The 26,042-nt window shown below is 44.5% G+C and overlaps 1 protein-coding gene across 1 annotated transcript in view; it reads right to left on the bottom strand.

The window, feature by feature from the left end:
• Positions 8,503-26,042, bottom strand: part of NDUFA10 (NADH:ubiquinone oxidoreductase subunit A10) — a 43,798-nt gene continuing 26,258 nt past the window's right edge. The window contains exons 9-10 of the mRNA XM_021398500.1: positions 23,426-23,534; positions 8,503-8,969 (exon numbers count right to left, since the gene is read on the bottom strand). Of these exons, the coding sequence (XP_021254175.1) occupies positions 8,901-8,969; positions 23,426-23,534 (178 nt within the window). The 3' untranslated portion in view covers positions 8,503-8,900. The remainder of the gene's footprint in view (positions 8,970-23,425; positions 23,535-26,042) is intronic.

The raw sequence follows: 26,042 nt of genomic DNA, 5'->3' as shown, positions 1-26,042 counted from the left end.
TTGGTTATGATGTTATTAGCCTATCAATTAGCATTTTCTTAATTTGTGAAGGCAAAACCTGGAAAGGAATCCCAGGCAAAGGGATGACCCTGTGCTATAGAATGATTAACTGCTTTTCATCCCACTAGTCAGGATTTTAGAAATATGACTACGCATCACTCGAGACAAAGGTGCACGCTATCTTACTTTGATTCCACATGTGATTCTGATATAGGATTCTGGAGTATTGCCCAACAGATTTTTAGTTCACTGGTCCCTTCAACTGGCACCTATATCAGGAGCCCAAACACCCCTCACCATAGAATGATCTTGGGATAGAACGAAGTATTCTGATAGTTTTAAGGGAACGGATAGTTGGGTCTATAGCTGCAAATGTTTTGTTTCGTAGAGAGAGCTAACCTTGGTAGTTGATTTTGCTTTGTGAACAGGTGTTCCACTTGGGCTCTGTATAGCGCACTGGCCATGCGGATGCAGTGTACAAATGGAAAAGGCCCTGCAGACCCTGAGAAGAATAAAAGCAGGAGGGAGTCTGTGATGGGTGGGAGAGGAGAAGTGCTCTTTGAAGCAGGGGACGCCCTGCTGGCACTGCCTATCGCATCCACCACTGGTGTGTTTCTTCTCTCTCCTTTCTGGAGGTTTGCAATTGATCAAGGGTCAATAAGTAATAATGCACTAGCTTAGGGAGTTTCTGATTCCTGCTTACGGGATTATCTAGAATGGATGCCTGTGTGTGTGTGAGTGTGTGTATGTTGACTGGAACTCATGACCCTCTGTGCAGCTCTGAGCGCATGGTTTGCTTGTCTCTGCTCCTGAGACATCCTGTCTCTCAGATCCAAACATACCCTGAAACAGCACCACTTAGCTTTAGCCACACTCACCAAGTTAGGATGTTAGCCAGCTAAGGAAAGTAATGCCCCTAGTGATGTTCTAGCACGCTTGCCCACTAATATCAATTCTATCTGACATGTAACTTTATGAAGTTGTGGAACCATTGATTTTCTATTAGTCCAAAGGCATGGCTGTGAGCACTCTAAAAGCATGTGTTGTACAAATTTTAGTGATCATTCAAAATCAATATATCAGAGTATACAAACGTTGAAGATTCTCTCTAATCAGTTACAGGTAAACACAAAAGGAGACCCTCGGGGATTCTTTTCCAGGCTGCAGAAACTTGGGCCATGGGCCAAACAAGTGTTTATTCTTTTTTAATAGGTCTAACAATATTTCTTGTCATTATGCTATGTTTGCATTGTATCTTTTCTTATGTTTAGTGTGTTGTCAATCGAGGCCTTGATTGAGTTGTGATGGTTATATTATTAATAAGATTAGTGCTATTGTTCTATAGAATAGTAATAGTTTGCTAATAAATAAAAAAAAGGGGGAAATGTGGGAAGTATTTGATGGACAGTGGGCATATTTATTAGAACACGCTCGAGTAATCCCTGTAGTGTCCTTGGAGGCCTGAGACAAGGAACAGCTGCTGTGTTGCAAGGTCAAACATCTACACCTCCAGGTTGTGCTTTACCGGACTGCTAACCACTATCTAACTGCAAGAATGCCTGTGATGATATCCGCTGTCCAATTAGCAGTGTTGTAGCGCGCGACGCCTACCTGATGCTCTATAAATGTTGTAGTCGAATTGCAATAAATTAAGCACTACGCGATAACCATATTGGTACAGCGGGTGACTTCGGCGTGCGCGTTGCGACAGAGGACATGTTTGGATTCAAAGCCCCCACATACCTCCAGTGATTGCAGTTAATATTCAGGGTAGGTTGACACACTGGTGCCAGGATGGGGGACACTGCTTTCCAAGCTCTAAACAACTGTAGGGTTTTTTTTAAGACACTCAGATAAATGTTTTGAGAAGACATATTAAAGCTGTGGCAGCTTTCTCCAGGGAACTATCAGGATGATTTTATTTGGCTAGATCACGGTAACAGGGTCAGGCTGTCAGCTTCTATTAAGATTTGGATGTGCGTCACTGAATGGGAAGCACTTGTCTATACTGCTTCTCATTAGATTGACTTATGATGAACCTTTTCATGCCTTTCACATGGCTGATCCGAAGGCTGTGAGCCTGGCTCTGCAGTTACCCTGGTGAGATGCTCACCATCGCCCACCTTAGTCCTGCCCTGCCCAACTCCTCATCCCAGCAGGCTGAAGCAGTCACACTGGGGGACGTTTGGGGCTGATGGCTCAGCATGAGGCTTCTTCTCTGCCTCTCCTGATTGCATTCCTTTAGCCAATGCATTGCCCCTCTGGCTGTCAGATCCAGGCGCACCTGCCTTGCATCCTATCAGCGAGAGCTTAGCACAAGAGCTTCCCATCTTCATTTGGTTTTAGGATCTCATGAATTTATCAAAGTCAATTAGGCTGCCCCTGGCTGAGGAACCCCACACAAGCCAGCTGTAGGCCTCCTGCTCTCCCAGAGCAGATCCCCAGCACGGCGATCTGAACAGGCAGAGCGTGTGGACCAGCCACGAGCTGTGGGTCTGTGCAGGAGGTGCCAGGCTGCGCTGTGACCACTGGAGGCAAGAGATAAAATGCAAAGAAAACACAACAAAATGCCAAGAAGAACACTGCTCCCTGGGGTGCCATGTGGTTCTCCATGCCCTGGGGTTAGTGACAGCCAGGGTGAACAACCCCTGCTTTGTGTGCAGGGGGTTGGCCCTGCGGCCGGCGCGCCCCAAACCAAATGGGGTGGTTGGGGCCATGCTATCTCATCTGCAACCACACACGGAGCTGCAGCTGTTGCCGGGAGCAGCTCCCTCCCTGACTACAGATGGGCTGGGACCGCAGTTCTAAGTTCTCCCTGGTACAAAAACCAGCTTTGAGGGTAATTTGTTTCAGCTCAAAAGCAGCTGAACTTAATTACATGGCAGAGAAGCATCACGTGTTAATATTACTTAACTTTCTTAGGCTGGGCTGCTGCCAAATGCCACTCTGTTGGAGATTTGGACGTGGGAGGGTTCTGATCTCCAGAAAATGGCTCCGTAGAACATAGGAGATACAGGAGATACAGGATGCTTGGCTTGTACAGCCTGAGGGCCGGCCTTCCAGCTAGGCTGTTCAGAGCACCACAGACCCACCTTTCAGCCCCTGCCCCACACCCAGGCATCTCCTCCACAGCTACACAGGGCACCTCCAGGGGCGATGCTCTGTGTGGTCCATGAGTGACACTGCCTGGGAAGTCCCCACCGCAGCCAAGCACGCCAGCACTTGGCCGGATGAGCTCTTTGCTTGCTCGATTCCTAAGCAAGAGCTCAAGCAGCCTGGCCAGGGCATTGCAGGTGCCACCATCCCCTGCAGACCCAGAGCAGTGTGCTGGGGAGGGCAGCACAGAGTTCCAGTGCCCTTCCCATGCACCAGGAGCCCCGGTGCCACTAGCCCATCACAGTGCAGCCTGCAGACCCTAGCCTAAAACCCCATGTTTGCTGCCTTTGCCCTCGGGTGGTGCATGCAGGAACAGGCTGCATTGCCACATAATGGGACATGCTGGGAAAGCCCTCTGCATCCCACTGGGAAACAGCAAGATGGGAATACCAGGGGCTCTGCATGAGGTAGAGATGCTCATGCAGTTGCCCTGCACTTTGTTTAGTATTTACTGATCAGGCTGTCCTCTGCACATAAAACCATGCATAGGGAAATTAAAGGGGATGGTGAGGAGCTGAATGGTGTTTTGTGTACTCAGAGCTCTGACAGGACCTGGGAGAAGCAAGTAGGGCTTTCTGAGACCCCAGAGGCTTTGGGTTGCCCCAGTGCCACAGCTCCACTGTCCTTTGGGTGCTTGGCCCTCTCTGCTCACCACCTGGCCAGCACTGCACAGCACAGGCTGAGCAGAGGGGAAAGCTGTGCCACACTTTGGACATGGTCCTACCTACACAGCATAGGCCAGAAGTCCAAAATATGTCTCCATCTGCACACTTCACTTCCACTTGTTCCAACAGTGACCCCAGCAGCAGGCTGCTCTCGTTCTGAATGGAAGATGAAAACAATGTCTATGCATCAATGTTAATACTCAAAGCATAACAGACCAGTGGAATTGCTACTGCTGCGGGCACTGCAATTGGGATCAGGACTCTGCTCTGGGATAAGGAAACTTTGGGATAGGAAGCAGCAGCCAGGCTTGCAGGAAGCCAAAGCCATGAGACCTCACACTCCTGTCATGAGCTCTTAGGACAACAGGAGTCTAAGTTTCACCCACACCCAACAGAGAGAAGCAGCAAGGGGGTTCCTCCTCCAGATGCTCAGGGATCCCCTGTTTGCAGGCAGAAACCAGAACCTGAAGGCAGTCAATGGAGCCTCTGTTGTAATGACCAATCCCACCTGCTGGGATCCCACTCGTTCCTGAACACCTTTCCTCCTAAGAAGGATAAAAACCAACCTCGTCTCCCAAGGCAATCCCAGATGATGGCAAACAGGCACAGCTTGGAGGCCAACCATGCCATGGCTGGGTGGACTATGCCTAATATTGGTCAATTTTCCGCAAGCATCAACTACATCTGTGCCATGGACAGAAAGCCCAGCCATCTCCAAAGGTACTTGGGTGCCACTGAGATAATTGAGACAAAGTTTTCTCAAGATCTGGGTATTGTCTGTATCTGCAGTTCTGCAGAGCAGGGTGGAGAAGCCCAGCAGGAATCAAACAATCGGGAGTGGTCCCATCAGATAGAAGCAGCTAGGCTGGGCTCCAGCAGAAGAATTACACAGCACCAGCAGGCAACACTTTTCTTTTGATCTCGCTGTGCATATGTATTTAGCAAATAAAGCCGGGAACTGGAGCAGAACTGGCAGGTTTCATGCCATCTCACCGCCCGCACTGCTCCTGCAATGACGCTATCTGATCAGCAGCTATGTAAGGAATGCTGCGTTCTTATAAAGGTTAAAAGGGTCAGATCAAATTAAGTGCATCTTACTGAATGACTGCGAGGGGAAATAGTTTTCCTTTCTCAGAAAAGCTCCCTAGCACAGCGCCCAAGCTCCTTCCTCTAGCACGATGTGTATCTCCAATCCACAACACCAAACCTGGAGCACAGCGCTCCTGGGTGGCCATGGCCCAAGCAAGTTTGCTCACCACTGCAGCAAGATAGAGACGTGGCACTTTCTTGTCATTGCATCAGGAAGACAAGCTGGCGATGCAAAGCCACGGAGGAACCCAGACCCAAACCCCTTCAGCATGAAAAAAAAGTATCAAGGGATGAGGGATCAAACTAAACCTGCTGCGGAAAGCTGCTGAGAATATAGCTATAGGCTGCTCTCACCCAAGCATGGCCTTCATGGAGAACACAGTTTGGATGCCTATCTCAGCTTTCAGCTGGCGTTGAATTAAATGCTCATTTTGCAAGCAGGGCCACAAGAAGCAATATGGTTTCACTGATGTGGATTGGGGTTCCCAGGGCCATGCACCCACAAGGAGTTTGCCCAAGATCACATGCAAGTAAACAAGTGGCCAGGAACTAACAGAGGAAAGGTAACCCCTTTTATTGATCTCTGGACCTCCTTGTCCTCCAAGGCCTACTTCAGTGTATATGGATCCCTTTGAGGACTTTCACAAACGCTTGCAATAAACCTGAGCACACACATTCCTGGAAAGCAGCTTGTCAAGCTATGGTGTGCAATCCCACCTCTCTGTTGCTCCACTTGTTTCCATTAACTTTTGCACAAATGATTCATTTTGCCCAGTCTTTTGAACAGCATTCAAAGCCAGATGGAACTGGTTGTGCATCTCAATTACACTTGCTCAGCAAGCTCTTCAGAAGAAATTCACTGCAGTTTGTGTCTGTGGTGGGGGAACAGCAACGTGCATCTTCTGATTTAATTTCAGCAGCAAAGACTCTTTGTTTTCACAGAATTTCAGCAGCAGAGTTAACATCTAAACCTCACTGCGATTAAAACATGAAAGTTACACCTGGAAGGAGGAAGTGGAAGAAGAAACTCATTGGATCTCTTAATTGTAGCTCTGGGCCAGATGTCATTGCTGAAGAGTACGGTGTGGATAGGGGCAGGTGAGGAATCCATAGCTCACGCTGAGCTGCAAAGCACGAGGGGCTCAGATACATGCAGGTACCTTCAGCAGAGGCTGACCTGGTTCCACTCTGGGCAACTACAGCTGTCCCCAGCTGGCAAGGTGGCTATTAAAGGACATGTTGGGAAAGCACAAACACTCATTCACCAACCACAGCAACTGCCAGAGGGGGTAGTTAGGAGACCAAACGTGAACTGCGGTAAGCCAAACTGTTAGCGTGGGACAAGCACTGGCATGAAAGTACTGGCTCCTGAGGCTGAGAGGCAACCATCACAACCAAGGCTGCAGCGTATCAACTCTTCATTTTGGTGACAGGACCTGTTGCCACCTCCTCTTTCTTTCTTTTCACCATCCTTAAGCAAGTGGGCAGTGAACCAAAGGTGGTGGTTGTTGCTGGACTGATACAGATGCTGGGAAACCCAGTGGCTCTGTCCATAACATGGGGTAGATGGCTCTAAATGAATCAACACCATTCCCTGTGAACCTGCCTTTGGAAAGTAGGCAGAATCAAGCATGGGACATAGCAGGCAAGAGGCAAGCTTCCCCAAGCATTAATATAGGCAATGGAAACTGGGGATAACACGGCAGACTGCAGATAACATCACATATGCACCTACGCAGAAGTGTGAAGAGGACTTGAGTCATTTTATCTTTTCCAATCTAATAAAGAACTGGAGACAGTTTCATTTAACTGTCACAGAACAGTCTTCAAAAGTCAAAGACTTTACAGCTGGTTTGCTAAGAGATTTTTTATTTGAAGTGTTGGAGTAGGAAGGAGGGAAGAGAAAAACACAGCTAACACTCCTTTCCACAGCAAGGGGAAAGAAAGTTATTTCCTTCACGGAATTAGTTTATAAACTGTTTTACTTTTGAAAAAAAATTAAAACTTGGATTAAAAGTGTATGTCCATACGTATTTTGTCATACCACAGCACTTGCCACACAAGCCAACACTGGAATTAAACTCCTTCACATCCAAAGCTGAACTCAGGCCCACTGGAGCAGGCAGGGAAGGCTCTGACAAATGCTCTGCACCACGCTGTGCCCCACTACGGCAAAGTTAAACTCAACATCTGTGCCAGCACCACATGCACAGCACAGAACACTCTTAGAAGAGTTCTGACACTGCGCACACTGCCAAGTGAATTACAACACCTGGAAAACAGAGCAACACTGAGATGGAGGACACCTGTAAAAACAGAGCTGGACTACTCCAAAGGGAATCTAAAGCCCCAACAGATGTTCTTTTCATCTCCACACTCATTACCAGCTGCTGTAAGACAGTTAAAGAAAAGCTAACACACTAATTGCTCAGGATCTCATCCACAGGAGCAGACACCAGTGGCTCAGGTTCTCAGGTGGATCATGAGGACACACCTTCCTGGGAGAGGCATGGGATGAGGAAGCACATGGCCTTGCTGAAACGCAGAAGGTAAAAATGCACAAAGCCTCAAGTGAAGCAGACTTCATTTCCACCACACTTTTGGCCAAGAGTGCCAAGGTACCAAGAAAGGCACGACCCCTTATAAGTTGTCTTGTGAGGAGCAGGAGGCAGCAGCTGACAGCACAATCCAGCAGTATGAGGACCACAATGAGCAGCTCCTGAGCAGGCCTCAAGACCAGAGAACTTCAGAGGGCTGAAGACAACAGTTTCACACTTGCATACTTGGCACTGCATCCCAGCACTTGCCCCTCTCTGTGGATCCACCAGCTGCATCAGCACAGCGTGGCACAGTGGCACCAAAGGGGTCAGTCCTTTTGCGACTGGAAACACGACTAAAGCCATAAAGCATGGAAAGAGAACTAAGAGATCAGTGAGAAAAGCCACTTTTCTATGCCACTGTTCATTCATTTCAGTACCTAACTGGGCCCCCAAGGGTCTTATTAAAGGGCTCTTTCCATACTAGCTTTGATACAAAAGGGGCATGGGCTAGACCTGGTTGCTTAATTCAAAGCCATTGCCCTGAAAACCAGAATGCCTGACCACAGTTTTATCCGGTGACTGAAGTACTTAGCCCCTTGCTGAAAACACAGAATTCCTGCTGACCAAATCTGGACAGCAATGCTTGAACCAATGCCAAGATGCCTCATTTGTGTGACTAACTAATACCAAATGAATCATTTATTTAAAAAGAAAGAACTTGGATTTTCAGGGACTTACAAAAATAATAATTACTTCTGTCTTTTTTACCCCACAAACATTTTGATCTATGGTTTCCATTCATAGGAAGAAGCCATGAAAACAACTGCTGGCAATTATTTTCCTTTTTTGTTTGTTTTACTTTTAAGGATAGATACTTTGCTGTTCACCTCAAGAAAACCTATTTCCTTCTCTCAAAAATTTTTCCCTATTCTTTGTTGTTTTGATACTGATGTCTGGTAAGAGGCTTTCAGCACATGACGTGAGTGCATTATTTAAGCAGGTGCTCTCTTCTAATGAAGCAAATAAAACACCATGCATGACAGAACAAGAAATTAACTTTGTGAGAACCAGCAGGATACAAGTTTAATTTTTCTTGATTCAGAAAAACAACAATAATTCTGTATAATAGCATGCCACAGTCTTGATGAAGAAGTTCAGCACTGATCTTAAGTCTGCTCCTGTAACATTACTTTTCTATTACACATAGACTATCAAGCATTCAAAAACAAAGCACCTTGAATTCAGCAGGGAAGAACAAACCAGAATGAGGTGATTCGCATTTGCCTTCCAGGAGTCTATTCTCTTATGCTGTAGCTGGAAGATGATTTACCCAGCATTTTCTTTGTGCTACACAGAATTGATGTAGAGCAGGCAGGCACACTGAACTCAGTTTCTTCTCCACTCAAGTTCTGTGGTTGATCACTGTTAGGGCTCCTGAGCGAGGCAGATTTCATTTCAGCCAGATCCATTTGTCACCAACTTCAGCATTGTATCCTTTCTTAAAATTGCGACCAGGAAGCTAGAGAAAACAGAAAGTTTAGTCAGACTTTTTTTTTTTTTTTGCAGTTTACCAAAATTTTCAGATTCTCTACAAAGCAACTGGTGTTATCTGCAAAAGAAACATGCAATTTTTTGCAAAATAAGGACTGGCACTTGTAGAAAAATTAATTCCTTTAGAGAAAAGTAGAGCTGGGGAGGACAGACCCACAGAAAATGCTATTTCAATAGCGTATATAAACACACTTATATAAACTAAGCCAATATCTCACCAACAGAAAAGCATGTTCCATCTGGATTCACCCATTTCTAACACTGTATGCCATTCCTCATTTTAATTAGAGATGACCCCTCTAACTTTGGTGTACAGTAGAAAAGTGATGTAAGACAGTAGAATCTCACGCCAAAATAGGCACACATTATTAAATGCATAAGCTTCACGCATGAAATTCTGAGTTAATTACTACACTAAATTAAACCATTCAAATGAAATTGCATATTTAGCCTTCAAGAGCTGAACTTAACTTCATGAAAAGAGAATGCAATCTCTGCCTGTCTCCATAAGCAAAGCCAGAAACCAATACTTACTGGAAAAACTGAAGTTTCTCAACACCCCACCTACCCAAATTTCACAGGTGCCCTGGGACGTAAGTAACAACCTTCACTTGCAACCCTCTGAACCTCACTGACCTTCAAGCAGCAACTCTTCCACACAGACCCTTCAGGTTTCTGGGAGCTCACTTCTTCAGACTTGCTGGTTAGCATGACCAACCCTTCTGTGCCACTGGTTCCCATCGCAGGGCTCAGGGAAACACTGCTGCTGCAGTTTCATTACTTCTTCCCTGTAGCGTGTTACCCATTGCTATACACAAGATGCCATATAAGACAGGTGATGGTAGGTAGTTAGAAAGCATAGAAATTGTGAGACCTAAACAGGACATATATGGTACTGAATAAAGAGACTTAGTTTCAGCTGGGATGGAACTGTTTTCTTCAGAGTGCCTGGTAAGATGCTGTATTTTGGTTCTAGGACAAAAAAAATGTTGGTAACACACTGATCTTTATAGTTGACTGCTAAGCAGTGTGGTACAGAGCCAAGGCCATTTGCAGTGAAGGGCCCACAGAGCTGGGAGGGAACAAAATTAGTAGGGCTGACATAAACTGGCCAATGGGACATTCCATACCATATGATATCACCCAGAAGGAGTTCTGAAGGGGTGGGAGTTCAACTCTCTCTCATGCTGCTCAAGGGCTAGCTGGGCATTGGTTGAGGGTGGTGAGCAATTGCTTGTGCATCACTTGTTAGATACATCCATATAATTATCATTTGCCTTTTCTCTATCTTAGTAAATAGTTTCCATCTCAGCCCACGAGTTCCACTTTTTCTACATTTTTTTTCCTCTGATTCTCTGCCCCATCCCACTGGGAAGTGGGGGAGTGAGTGAACAACTGTGTGGTGCTGAGCCACTGGCCAGGTTAAAGATTTGGGGAAAGAGGCTGTTTAGGTAGCAGCCATTCCAAGAGATTACTAACACAGCATGCAGGACTGTAAGAGAGAGCCCGTCAATACAGCAAAACAGCATACGTGCTCTCTGCAGGCTAGGAGAGTGCAGGCTGCACCAGCAGGTCAGCAAAACCATCTCTTAGCAACTCATTCTGCAAAAGCGAGGCAAAATTTTAGTGCAGCTGCTGCCTGAATAAACGTGAACCAGGCTCTGCACCCACTAGATAACTAAGCCACAGGATACCACAACTCCCAGCAACAGGATCAATACCAAAACTCAATGTGTTGGCAATTACTCTAAAGCAAGTGATCCTACAGACAAAAGAGATGCAGGTGCACTTCAACACGTACACCTTTGGTGTTAAAGCAGTCCTCTTCAGAAAGTAGTGACCATGACCAAAAAATGCCAAAAATGTTTGGGTCCTAGCTCCAGAAACTCTTCCTACCTCTAGAAATGGGGGGAAAAAAAAAAAAAAAAAAGACAACTTTCATCTTCAAGTAATAATGGAATCAAAAAGCAAACCACTGTGAATAAGCAAATGAATTTTGCAACGAAGTCTGGAGGAATTAAAGATGCTACAATAAAGCCTTTCCTTTACAAATAATGTATCAGCCACACTCTTTACAATTAATTAAGCACAGATTCTCCACCCAGCTCCACACAAAATCTGGTTTCACACAGGACATGACTAGGCATGTCCTAGTCACCTTTCCTTTCAAAGAAGATAGGCAAGTATCCTCTTTAAGAAACCTGTCTTGATGAAACCTATGCTCAGGCCACAGTAACAGCCATTTAATCCATGCTGAAGCCTGTTTTCTGGAAGGTGGAGGTATCTTTTTTTTTAAAAAAAAAAAAAATTATTAATTTTAAGGTCAGAAGAGAAGACATTTCTTTCCACAAACCATCAAGCTAACTGAAGGCTTCTACTTCCTTCATGAGACATTTACCACCCTGCCCTGTCACAAGCTATTAAAAGTCATTCTTGATCAGTTCGTCTAGGGTTTTTCATTTCAGCTTGTCTTTAATGTCTTGTCTAAACATCAGAAGAAACCATGCTGTCCTGTTAAGAGTTACTCCTGCTGAGCAAAGAGGAGATGTGAGATGAAAATAAATGATTACTATCCCTGCCATACAAATTTACAGTGATGAGCTAGGGAGGGCATCAGACCTGCTGTGACCAGCCTGTATCTATTAATTCTAGCACAAAAACATCTCTCCCTGGTCCTTTCTGGGCAGCATATAACTGGCCCTCTGATACCTAAGAGATTCCCAGATAACAAGATTATTAAAGCAACAGGAGCTCTCTGGGAACATATAGGACTTTACAGTTTCATTCCTGGGGAAATCTCCCCTCTTAAAACAACACAGTATTAATCCCAGCAGAATTCAAATTCATTGTCCAATACAAATTCCACATGTGCCCTTGGTTAAAGACATGCAAAACATCACAGCAATTTTTATAATAAGTATTCATCCATGCTCCATCATTCACAGTGGGCCTTGTCAAAAGCAGCTGAGTTTCAGGGCACGTTAAGGGGCCTTCCAAACAGCCAGGAAACTGCACATAAACAAATATCATGTTCAATGCACTATTTATTTTAGGTGTGAGAAACAGAGATGACTTTTGAGAAAGAGCCCTTCAAAGCTCGCATTTTGCAGAACTGTCCATAGTAAATCTGCACACATAGGTACAAAGCTGGCCTACTCCAGAGGAGAGGAAACTGTTCAGCTTTCAGCATTTGGAGAAACACTGCAATGGGAGTTGTTCCTATCCTCGTGGTGCTCTGCCTCCCCTCCACCTCCTGCTAGAATAAGCATTTGTTCAGGTACACAAGGAGCCTGTACTGACATAACCAAAAGGAAAAGCATCACATGACTGTGCACAAGGCGTCTGAATGGACCAAACAGCTGGATATCAAGAGAAGGGAGAGTTCCTATAGTTCTCATCTTCTTGTCTCTCTGCTGCACAGTCCCAACCCTCTCTGCAGCTTGCTGCATCATTCCACAAGCCCAGTCATCTCACTCATCCAATGAGAAGCTATGCACTCCTTTTGGCTGGCTTATTTCCAGTGACTCAGTGAGCTCCTTTGGCCAAATGCATACTCGGCAGCTGCAAATAGAAGAGGTGGGAGGCAGACATGGAGATGCAGGGAAGCTGTAGGATGTGCTTCTTTTGGGGGCAGCAATTGGCTAAGCCGAGACTCCACATTGCATCCTTAGCTTTGAGCCAGTCAAAGCTCCCAGTCTGGTGGCTGCTGAGCCAGTACGAAGGCAGGGATGGGAACAAGCAGCCAGCACCAAGGCTGCCTGTGCTGCAGACAGAAAAGGTGATGGCTGGAAAAGAGGTGGCTGAAGGGAGACGGGACACAGCTCCACAAAACTCACCAGTAGCTGTGAGAACAGAAAGGGGGGCTGAATATTTGACTGTTTCTTCCAATACAAGATACAGGTGCCAATAAACAAAGCCAACAGCTTGATGAATCCTTTGCTGAAGGACACTGCTGACACTAAAAATTCAGCCTCTTAATGGGAGATCAGGCAAATACTTGGAAGAGACTTTCATTTTCCATGAGACTCAATTAAGAGTAAGTTTCCCAGTCGAACTTGCAGCAACACCACATCATTGTCAACTGGCTGGCACATTCACAGGACTGCCCCATGTCCTCTACCTTCAAATCAAACTTGAACAAGACCAAAGAAGAAGTACAACTTAATCATCATGTTAATAACAGTAATAGTAGTGCATCTTAATATGCATGACCTCTACCAAACATTTCCAAGGAAAGTAAGAGTAGCACCACACAGGGTCAGACAAATCCCTCCCAACCCTTTCCTGGCATCATCAGCACAGACCTACAGAGCACACCAACAGGTCTGCCCAATACCACATGTCAGAAAGCAGACAGTCACAAAGCTGAACCATCTTTCTCATGAAAAGTAAGAAAAGCCACGTATTTATCACCATGACAATATAGACACATGCCTTGTAACACAGGATTTCAGCTTTGCCCTCAGGAGCTCACAGCTGAAGCAGCACTGGAAAAGCAAGTGGGAGCACAGATCCCCTCCAGAGAGACCCAACAGCCCAAGGAGGTGAATGTCAGCTCCTGCAGGGTCACTGCTGAATAACAGATTTTTCCACTGCATGGAAATGGAGGAGACTGAGAATCAAGCCTTGGTGTGCTGTGCTACACTGTGCAGAACCTGGAGCTGGCAGCAGGGATTAACTCAAGAAGTATGCTATAAAAACCACTATATGAAGAAAGGAACTAATGAAATAAGTTCTATCCAGCAAAGGTAGAGCTAGCTCAGAGGAATCAAACTGCTCAGCTTTAAAAGAACATCAGTAAAAAGATGAAAACTAGATCATTTCATCAGTTAAATTAAGAACTCTGCCACAGAAGTGCCTGTCAAAGCCATAAACGTGATGAAAAGCCCTATAAAGTGGTATATGCTGCAGAGTAGCAACAAACAGCTTTAGCCAGCTGTTTGCTATATGCTGTAGCCACAGCATATAAAATCATTTCAAACCAGACATGTACAGGTAGAGCTCTGCAGAGTTTTAACAGCCTAAAAAGGTCTATATCCATAAGCTTAGAGTCTGTCTTCTTTTCCAGTATTCCAGGAGAAAAAAAAGAATTACCATTCTTTTCTCTTCTGCCCCTAAACATGCATTCATGTAGTATATAGTTTGATTTCCAGAGGACTGGCAAAGACAGATGTTTGCTTACAGCTTGACTCCTGTTGTTCTTTACTTAATGCTGTGAACATTCACTATAGCCCAAGTAAGACAGCACTCAAAAGCTTTACTGAATTGAGGTTAAAACAGCCACAATTTAGTGAAATTGTTCAACTGTTCATTGGTTCCTACCCTTCATTCATTAAAAAAAAAAAACATATACCTCTCAAAAAAACCCAAACCACTAAAATAACAAAAAACAGAGAAGTCATTACAGATCTTACAGAAAGATTAGTGTCTGTAAGGAGGACACAGCTTATTTCTTTAAAGCTGAAGTATTTTCATTTCAAACCACATAGCTGAGTATCAGCAGGAATCCAATCTGTAGAAAGGAATCTGTGACTTGCAATTTGAACAACTACAAAAACCATGAACAATCTAATGTATATCCCTCCAGCTTTGCTTTTGCAAGACAGCCAAGAATGAATACGCAATGGGGCATGGCTAAATATTTTGCTGCAGTGATTTTCCAGAGTCAACTTGCAACAGTAGCTATTCTCCACATTGGCAGAATAAAAGCTACTTTGTTTCTTCTTAGGAAAGAGCACGTTAGGAACCAATTACCCACTTAGAGCACAGAGTCCACTACCTCGTGAAAAATCAACCAAATGCAAGTCACAAGGACTTATGCTAACTGTAGAGTCTTTTTTTTTTTAACTGAACAGGTACAGCGCAGAAAGCTTCTTACAACAGGACTCCCAAGAGAACTCTGGTTGGAACTAGATGATCTTTAAGGTCCCGTCCAACCCAAGCCATTCTGTGATTCTCTTGCCCTAAGTGAAAGTAGGTGTTTGAAACACCATTTCTGCATTAAAAACCCCAAGAGTGCTTCACACTATAAAGATGCAATCAGGAGAAAAGGAAGACAGCACACTAATGCTCTCCCAACCCAAATCCCACATCCCCATACAGCTCAACAATTCAAATTCACACAACTTCATGCTTTAAGACCTGTGGAGATATCACCCCAACGAGCTGGAGCAATGCAGGGATAGGAGGAAGACAGAGAAACAGAGCCAAGCACCCTCTGTACATATTTGCCAAAACCATTTCCTGATTTAGAGCATGATGTTCAATACAAGAAACCAAGATGGAACTGTATGACGTGGGATTTTTTTGCAGTTCCCTAGGAGATTCCAAAGAATGGAAGCAGTTCAGCTGAATCTTTTTTCTCCATTTCTCCATCAACAAAAGACCGTTTTTCCCAACTATTTTTTCCTGCGCTGCTTTTCTGTTTGTTTTTAGTGTATTAATTGAGGTTTACCTTGGAGATCACGTTCTATCATGTTATGGGACAGAAGGGTTTTGGAGGGTGAGGATGTGCTCCCCCAAAAAAGTGTTTTCTTTCACAGGACTCACTGGCAGAGCATCAAGTTTGAAACAGATTATTTTAATAGCAGTGGGATGTTACTGCCTTTTTGATTTAGATAGGCACCCAGTGCCTGGGACAGCAAGGCTTGTCATCTAAAGCAAATAAAACAGAGATCTGACGCAGCCCAAGGCCTCTCAGCATCCTCCTCCCCTCCATATTTGGGATGGATATCCCTGCCAATTCCCCATGCTATCTTTGACGGTAAGCAGGGAAGCTACATGGTTCCAAAGCAGAAGAGGGGCTATTTAAACTTTTCATGCTTCCCATGCATATTTAAGATTGGTGAGAACAGAAAAAGACCAGTAAGAAGGAAACAGAAGCAGATCATGTGCCTATTCCCACCCTTTTCCAGAAAACCTTCAAAAACATCTTTATTAACCTTCATTCTTAGTCGTTCCTCGGGTTCCTGTAGTCCTACAGCTATCTAGCTAGGCAACACCTTCCTTTATTTTAGAAATGGCTAAAAATACTTTTGCAGAGATAAAGCAGCAAAAATAAATTAAGCTTTTCCTGATTTATTGTGCACTTGTTTTCATTCCCTCCTGGATCCAAAAGCAGACAGGGCTGAGCATTACAACTGTCAGACATCTCCATAAAAGTAAGAAATGGACAGGAGTCCTTGGTCCTAAGAAATAAAAAGTTTGGCAAGACAAGAAAAAAAAATGGCAGGAGAGGAAAAACAGAAGATTGTTACCATGGCATCCATCTTCGATATAATTACAAACATGGAAAGGAAAAAAAAATGGGAGACAGAATATCCTAAACTCCTTAATTCTGCAAAGGCAAGACTACCATGGAAGGTAACAAGAGTTGGCTAAGTAAACTGTGAAAAGCTACAGGCTTCTGCAGGAAAAAAAAAAACAAAACATCAAAAACAAAACCATAACTTTTGTGAAGTTCTACTCATCCACACAGAGCAGATATATATATCTGTGTATATGCATGTGTAAAGTGTCTAATTGCTGCAACAAGCCTGTGCAAAATCTGAGGCCAAAGGCCAAGGTGTTTACCGCCCCATAAGTATTATCACCACAGTAAAGCTTGCTGCTTTACTTTCACACAAATGCTCCCTGTTGTTCATCCATTCCCCGGCTCAACATTTTTCATAACTGAGGGTATTTTACACAAGGTACCGTTGAGCCCTTCAATTACAAGCAGCCACTTGCACCCATGGCTGCCAAGAAGAGTCAGGCCTGCACTCTGCATGCAATATGGGCCACATCCAACCCACAGAAAGTCTTTCTTAGTATGGCACTGAACTGACTAGACAAATATAACGTGAGATATGTAAGGGATGGATGGGATAGCTGAAGAGGAATCAATACTTCTGTCTCCACAATTCCTCACACAGTGAGTACAGTGCAAGTGCAAAGTTTATCTCATGACAGAAAGGGATATTGCACAATTCGGTTTGGAGGAAGACAGGAATGATCAAGGCAAGAGATCACTGTATGGAAGCTGAAGGGATCCCCAGGATCAGCAAACATCCAGTGCACGCTGGGGAAAAGCAGTACGTGGGTAAAGAAAGTGAAGCATGGGGTTCTCCAATTCAGTATAAGAGCAAAAGGACACCTCAGGCGGAAAGATGATGACTATCACTGATCTAAGAAAGCCTTACACACAGGAACATGCACTCACTAGAGCTGAACTCGTGATAGAAAGTGTCTCTGAAGGTAGTTCTAGAGCGTGGAATAAATTCTTCAAAGAATTATCATAGAATCATAGAATGGCTTGGGTTGAAAAGGACCTCAAAGATCATCGAGTCTCAACCCCCCCGCTGAGGGCAGGGTCGCCAACCACTAGACCAGGCTGCCCAGAGCCACGTCCAGTCTGGCCTTGAATGCCTCCAGGGACGGGGCATCCACAACCTCCCTGGGCAACCTGTTCCAGTGCGTCACCACCCTCTGTGTGAAAAACTTCCCCCTAATATCTAACCTAAATCTCCCCTGTCTCAGCTTAAAACCATTCCCCCTTGTCCTATTGCTATCCAGCCTCACAAACAATCGATCCCCCTCCTGTTTATACGCTCCCTTCAAGTATTCGAAGGCCACAATGAGGTTCCCTGGAGCCTTCTCTTCTCCAAAATAAACAAGCCCAGTTCCCTCAACCTTTCCTCATAGGAGAGGTGCTCCAGCCCTCTGATCATCTTGGTCGCCCTCCTCTGAACTCTTTCCAAGAGCTCCACGTCCTTCTTGTGCTGGGGGCCCCAGGCCTGGACACAGTACTCCAGATAGTGCCTCACAAGAGCCGACTAGAGGGGGACAATCACCTCCCTCTCCCTGCTGGCCACTCCTCCTTTAATTCAGCCCAGAACATAGTAGGCCTTCCGGGCTGCCAGCACACACTGCTGGCTCACGTCCAGCTTCTCGTCCACCAGGACCCCCAAGTCCCTCTCCGCAGGGCTGCTTTCAAGTACTTCTTCCCCCAGGTTGTATAAATACCTGGGATTGCCCTGGCCCAAGTGCAGCACCCTGCACTTGGCCTTGTTGAACCTCATTAGGTTCTCATGGGCCCACTTGTCCAGCCTGTCCAGGTCCCTCTGGATGGCTTCCCTTCCTTCCAGTGTATCAACTGCACCGCTCAGCTTGGTGTCATCTGCAAACTTGCTGAGGGTACACTCGATTCCGTCATCTACGTCATTGATAAAGACATTGAAGAGCACCGGTCCCAGGACTGAGCCTTGGGGGACACCACTCGTGACTGGCCTCCACCCTGACATAGAACCATTTATCACAACCCTTGGGCTGTGACCAGCCAACCAGTTCTTAACCCACCGAACAGTCCATCCTTCAAATCCATACCTCTCCAATTTGGAGAGAAGGATGTGATGAGGGACCCTGTCAAAGGCTTTGGAGAAGTCCAAGTAGATGACATCCATCGCCCTCCTCCCGTCCACCGATGCCGTCACTTCATCGTAGAAGGCCACCAGATTGGTCAGGCAAGATCCACCCTTGGTGAAGCCATGCTGGCTGTCTCGGATCACCTCCTTGTCACGTATGTGCCTTAACATGTCTTCTAGGAGGATCTGCTCCATGATCTTCCCAGGCACAGAGGTGAGGCTCACTGGCCTGTAGTTCTCCGGGTCATCCTTTCTCCCTTTCTTAAAAATGGGAGTCATGTTTCCCTTTCTCCAGTCACCAGGGAGTTCACCGGACAGCCATGATTTTTCAAATATGATGGAGAGTGGCTCGGCAACCACATCAGCCATCTCTCAGAACCCTAGGATGGATGTCATCCAGCCCCATGGACTTCCACGCATCCAGTTTCAAGAGGAGGTCTTGAACTTGTTCCACTGTTACAGTGGGACAAAATCCGCTCCTCTCACCCACACCTCAAGGTTCAGGGTCCTGGCAGACACGGGGAGCCTGACCACTAGTGAAGACCGAGGCAAAGCACTTACTGAGCACCTCAGCTTTTTCCACGTTTGAAGAAGCCAATTCTCCATCCTCATTTACCAGAGGGGGAACACTCTCCTTGACTTGTCTTCTCTTGCCTATGTACCTGTAGAACCCTTTCTTGTTATTTTTCACATCCCTGGCCAAGTTCAGCTCTACCTGCGCCTTGGCTTTCCTGATCCTATCCCTACACATGCGGACAACAACTCTATATTCCTCCCAGGCTACACAACCCTGCTTCCACTTCCTGTACATTTCCCTCTTTTCCCTCAGTTTAAGCTGCAGGTCCTTGCTCAGCCATGCCAGTCGCCTGCCTCCTCTGCTCTCTTATGAATTCTTCATAAACTACCAACTCCAAGGGTAAGGCACACATCCCTGACTTTCCTCCAGTTGTATCACTTGGGTTAACAAAAGATAAAAAAGAATTTGATAAAAGATTTGCTTTATTACAAAAGGAACTTCTAGGTGCTTGGACCTGTCTTGTGGAAAGACAGTTTATGTGCCCAACCATTTGTTCATTTTCTTTAATATACACACCCACACATGCACTTAAAGAATCCCAGCAAGCTAGAAAGAGGATGCAATGCTCCTACTGCACATTCTTACCCCCTGGAGAAAGGATGGAAAAAAACAAACAGAAATCCTAGAGCGTTAGATGCAAGCTGCGTTTTATAGCATCCTACTGAAAATAGCCCTGTTCTCCTCCAGGATTTCTTAGATTTCTCTTTAAAATCATCACGGTAAGACACTGGACAAATAGAGGAAAGTGACTGCGCAAACCAGGGTTGGGGCGAGTGGGCTAATACGCATGCCTTTCATTAGAAATGATGACATGAGAAAGGAGATCAAGTATTAAATACTTAAATTCCCTGCAAAAAATTCTCCACTCTGATATCTAGATGAACACTGGCAAGCCCTTGACTCCAAACTCTTGTCCACTTCATGATAAGCAGCAGCCTGATAAAATTTATTTGTTAGTATTTTTAAGTATAAAGTTTGGGTAAAAGAAATACCAATCACTTTCCTACAATCTGCAATGTAACAACTATTTTAAAGTTCTGCAGCTTTGTTTTCAGAGCTAAAGATGTAGGTGACAGTTTGAATATGAATCTCAGACAGCTGCACTTTTATGTAGACAGCAAAGAGCACGCATGTAAACAAATTCCCTTTTCACCATCCCTAGGAGATTCAGGCAGGACTTGCCAACACCATTCGGGAGCGTGAAGTACAGAAGTACATTATTTAAGTGCACTGATTACATTAAATAGAATCTTTTTTTTTTGTCTTCTCTGCACATCTGCCTAAGCGCTCCAGCTTCACACAACGCATGTGGAGTTTGGAGCACTATCAGTGGGCCTGTGCGTGGTTGGAAGAAAAGCGCAGAGATACAGCAGTTGTGGAAAAAGGAAAAAACATAGCATTCAAGTCTTTACTAGTCTGACAGTTCCTAAAATAATGTTGCTTCACTTAAGAATGAACATGCTTATCTCTGATCTACATACCCTGACTAAAAGGTTACTTTTCCCTTGCCAGAAAAGCATCTTTAGAAGTTTATGAATGCCTGAACAGAACGTCTGAGCCCTGCCAGATGACTCCACGGTAAGAGAAAAAGGCAGAGAGCCACCTCCTCACATACGCAAAGAACATTTACAGAAGAAATTAAGAGAATATACATAAAAAGCAATCTTACGGTGTTCAGAGCTGTATGCGGTTACCTCACGATTTTGAGGAAAGGAAAATGTACTCAAATCTTGTTCCCTGAGAAGTGTTTCCTCCTCCTCCTCAGTTGCTTGTGACTAATTAATATTTTGAACAAAAACCAGCTTCTGCCTGGAATTTGCAAATCCTTGAAAACCACCATTATTAGGCAGCGTGAATTGTGTGCATGCAGCTCTGAAAAGCACAGCAGTTAGTTGCCTATTTGTACAATCAGGGATGTATAACTAGTTACAGGACTGCCTAGGAAGAAAAATTCCCTACACAAATCATTGTGTTTATTTGGTAAACATCGTTACTCTAACTTTAAAAGCACGCATTTCCCACAAGGAGAAGTTCACTGTTCTCTAATTACACCATAATTAAGCCTTTATTTACAAGTCACATGAGCCTAAAATCTTTATCTGTCTTCAAACGCAAGAGTGGTAGCAGAGCTGCAACCATCTGTGCAGAGACATGGGCAAGGCGAGGGTTTTTGAGCTGAAATTCCCTCCCATCAGACCCAGCAAACTCATAGCCAAGGCTTGCGTCTACAGTTCATCTGCTTCCCCTGTCTGCGCTGCTTGGTTTCATGCTGAGTTACCTCTGAATGCAAGCAAACTCACAACTTTATTTGCTAAGCAAAGTTGGAGGAAAAACACAGCTCTTAAGTTTCAACGCAAATAATTAGATTCTCAGAACATTAAACAGCACGTGGGGCTGGCTTTGTGCTCACCTTTCTAGTAGCTTAGGCAAAGCAGGAATGCTTCACATCTTTTCCACTGCGCACATTCCCCATGCCTGAGGGCTTACAAGAGTTTAAGCATCCAGAAGATAAAAAAATAGTATTGTCTGAATTTAACAGAATGCTTTGTGAATCACACGATTCCTCCTTATTCCAAATGCCATTATCACTTTCTGTACTACTCCGCTGAATCAGGGCCTAAAAGCATGCCTGCAGATGGGAGATTTTATTTTGGCAATGTTTTTTTAGAATGAAAAGCTCAGGCTCCTGCTGCCAACTAACTGGCATTGAGCAGAGCAATCCAAGATCCCAGCTTTCTTCCCCAGGTATTCATATACTTACTCCTAAGCATCCCTTTGCTGCAAGGGAAGTCACAACTTCTCCCTGAAGGCAACTATCCGAGGAGGCAGAACGTTCCCAGTTTCATGCCAACATGGAGAGGGAAAAAAAATAAATAATTGCTTTCAGAAGTAGTTCCCCTGCATCCCAGCACACAGCTCTGAGGTCACACCTAGCTATGTGTCAGGCAGCCTCAGGAATTCCCAGCTCCTCTTCTAAGTGACATTTCAGCCAAAAAAGCCTATCATCTATGGGAAGAAAGGCACCATCAGTGCAGATGGATGCTGCATGCTGGCGACAAGTCACGCAGTAGACCATTCTGAAATATGCACTGCACACACATAGACATCTCTTGGAGTGAAGGACTTCACAAACTCTCAGACTGAGTTTGGTATTCAAAATGTGATACCAAAAAGCACAAAACTGATAGCTCAGATGAACCACAGTAGTTTTTTCTAACATAATACAATCTCAAGAAGCACTGAGAAGCTTTTTGCTGCTTTAACCCTTATTGTTAGCCCCTTTTACAAGATGGAAAGAATACATCTCAAATAAGGCAGAACAGCACAAACTTAGAGCCTCTCCACGGCACAGTTAGCTGAGGAGGAACAAATTCTGTTAACAGTTGTTTCAGAAGTCACTATGAACATTCGAGAAGAAAATGATGCTAGTTTAATTTCCAAATGAGCCCACAAAGCTGCTTTAATTCTATTACAAGACTGTATACAAGCACGACCAGAAAAATGACAGAGTGCAAGCCACGATCTGCATGTTTAGAAACAACTCATACAAATATTCCTTCCTTTTGCTCAATGATTTCTAGGAAAACAAAACAAACAAACAAAAACCCAGCAACCCAGTGGCAGAGAAGATTTCAACACAACATGAAAATGAACCATCACCTGCAACTTCAGTTTGTCCAATCATCATTACTTAATTGCCATCAGTGACACAATTTCTCTGATGAGAATTCACAATACCTGGGTCTTAGCAGAATGCTGTGTGGTGGGGCAGGACCCCATGCCAGCTGAATAACAATAACCGATAAGACAAAGTGCTAAGTCAATTCGAAGCCATTGTCTGCAGAATCAGAAAGGCAAGCAGCTAATTAAAACATTGTGTGGGAGCCTGCATGAGGTGTATGAGAGTGCTGGGCCACAACAGGATTTGGATGTGTGCCTGCTTACAGAAACAAACTATTTAAAGCAACAACAGTTTCGAGATTCAATGTAATGTTCATACCACCTCAGCCCACTTCAGAAAAACACCCCCTCCCCAAGAGTTTTATAAGCAGCCTTCATTAGTTGCCATGGGTTTCCAATTTTTTTGTTTGACTCAAAGGATTATTTTAGATTTCAGAGGTCAGAGACTAATCAGGGCAGGAGAAACAAAGACAAAGGAAAACCACTTATCCTTTAGTCCACATCTAAGGATCAAAAAAGAAAATCAGCTTACGAAACAAACCATTTGTTTCACTATTCCTCTTATGCGGAAGCTAGACTTGAGGGAAAAAAAAAAAAAAGGTGGGGATCCAGGCAAAATCCAGAACTCACTCTTTGAAATGTGCATCTGGGTGTACATGAGATTAATACCCAGGCTGTGCACAGGACAGTGGTGAATGCACTTACACTTTTGCAGGGACTGCTGTCTGGCTGTTGAACAAGTGCTCCCTTTCCAGCGTTACTTACCGATCGAAATTCGTAATAGATTTTATCATATTCACTGCCTCCAATTGTGATTTCTGGAATGAACCGAGGGATAGCTACAGGATCCAGCACTCCATCTTTGTCCTGAACACTGAGGAGAAAGGAGGAGGAAAAGAAAAGGAAAAAATACAGTTAGTCCAGATCCTGCCCAGGAGAATGCAACACCAGTTCTGAGTTCGACCAAATATTAAAGAACAGTTTCTCTGTTAAGTACATCTCTAAAAGCTTTTGCCTCTTTTCTGCATATGATGCATATGTAGCCCTATCCCTCACATAGCTACTATGTTTCCTCCTTGCCCCCAGCTTGTTCCTGCTCCAGCTTCTTCTTTTCCCAGTTCCTCCCCCAGAGAGGCTTTGCCACTCCTAGAACCTCCTGTTAGACACCTTTTTTTGCCTTAATACCTGAGCAAGGTAAAACTGGTGGTGCTACAAAATTCTACATGCTACAGTAACTTCATTTAATTACCTCTCCTGTTCCATTTGCTTTCACAAATGAACCCTTGCAAGGATTATGAGAAGATAGCGCCCTTCTTCCTAAAGTTCTCATTCTAAAGGGCACTGAGGCAAACAGATGGTTTGGAAGCAGGCAGTACACCCAGCATTCTGCCTGGGAGCAATCGAGGGAAGCTTGCTGCAGCAGCTGGCAGGACCGCTTAGTGATGAAGGATGCAAATAGCAGGATCCCCCAAAAATCTTCAGCGCCCAGAGCCAGCACTTCCAAATATCTCACATTTTAAATGTCTGAGAAACTACTAGAAAGCCACCTTCTGCATACTGCTATTAATTTGCAGACCAACAGTGCCACCTACATGCATCTAGGGAAAAACACATCTGCTGTCCTTTAGAGTAGACAATGACCAAGTTCTGAATTTGACACTTGAGAGCTATTCAAATAATTGTGTTGTAATTGTGTAATTCTATTCTAATATTTGCTATTCTAATAATTGTGTAGTTGTGTTGTTCCAGTAAACTGCATTTCCTGACAAACACAAATGAAACATATGCCCTGAGTAAAGTGAAGTAAACTGCCTTCTAAGTGCCTTCTAGCACTTTTTTTCCCCTTAAATTGCAAAGTTTAGGAACTTACCTCACAGTCTCAATTAGTAAACAAGACTGCTAATACATACTGACATGCACACTGCAAACTATCCTGCTGCAGACTAGTCAGTAAGGAAATGCAGGAATTCAGTAAGAGATGAAGAAGACAAGGATAAATGCCCATTTACAGGGCCAGGATGAACACCAAGAATATTCCCTACAAACTATTCTACACAAATATTAAGTCAAGTATTTTCCAACCATCCGGGCAAACAAAAGCAGAAGCATCACATATTTATTCTGAAGCCTGTGGAATGACACACTGTGTCCATAAGCACTCTGGAGCTCTGTGGCTTTGCACTGTAAGACACAAAAAGTCACATGGCAAATCCAGTGAAATTCACATTGCATTTAAATTGTCCCTTTGCACAGTGCAGATGTGGAACTGCACCTACCAGGGACAGCTTTCTGACAAAAACAAGCAGCAGGAGAATTCAGCTGGAGAGGAAAACCAAAGCTGACAAACCCTATGGTGCTAACATGCTGAAAACCAGGAGGAAGAGCCCTCCTTTGCTTCCTCACTAGTACAAAGAAAGCTGCTCTCATGACATGTGAACACTGGCCCTCCCATGGACATCTCCAATCCTTTCCACTCCAGGGGAGCTTGGATAACTGAGGATGGAAAAGCTTGCCCAGAGCTGCAATCTGATTATGGTTTTATTTTCAAGTCCTGGTATATTTAGAGAAGAGCACCTTTGCAGCAGTTACGTCTCAGGCCCAGTTAATTAAACAAAAAAGAACAGACAGCAGCCCTCCAGCTATCAACTCTTCATTTCTTAGGTACAGTCCACCCTTCAATCATACCTGGGATCAGTACTGATGTCATGAGCTTTCATCTGCACTTTCACCTTGCAGAGTGCACAGGCAAGCAGCAAAGAAGACACTGAGCTAAGAATGGAAGAGGACTACTTGCAGACAGAGTTTAAATACCTTTCTGAGCTCAGGCATATCAGCACATCCTGTGGAATACCCACTCAGTTACTGGTGAATAAACATTTCCATGCCTTCTCCCCCACCAATGTCCTACAGAAATGAGAGAGTCAGCATCCTGCCAAGCAGCAGCAGATGTTCTGGACCTGACAAGTAGGAGTCTCCTGTAGGAGAACGCAGCTAAAATCTGTCCAAGAGTATGTAAAATATAATTTGACACAGGCATAAAGCAAGTCCAGCAGTCAACCAGCCTACAGCTAATCTATTCCTTCAGGAATCTCTGCCAAAGGGCAATTTTAAAGGATAATTCCCAGGCACAATTTATTTTAGTTGGTGACCGAGACAGAAAACCTGCTGCTCTTACCAATCCTTTGTTCTTAGAACTGCTGCTTCCAAACAAAATGCTGTATAACAGAAGATAAATGCAAACCTAATGCTGCTAAAGATGGCTTCTCGGGGTTCATCTCTGCTTTATACCTTCAGAAGTACTTTGGCATACTAAAAAAAAGCACCACCCAAAGACACCTGCCACAACAACGTCTGTAACCACAAAACCACATTTGCTTGCCAG

This window comes from Numida meleagris, chromosome 5, assembly GCF_002078875.1.
Source record: "Numida meleagris isolate 19003 breed g44 Domestic line chromosome 5, NumMel1.0, whole genome shotgun sequence".
Taxonomy (NCBI): Eukaryota; Metazoa; Chordata; class Aves; order Galliformes; family Numididae; genus Numida; species Numida meleagris.
This window is presented reverse-complemented; position numbering and strand designations above follow the sequence as displayed.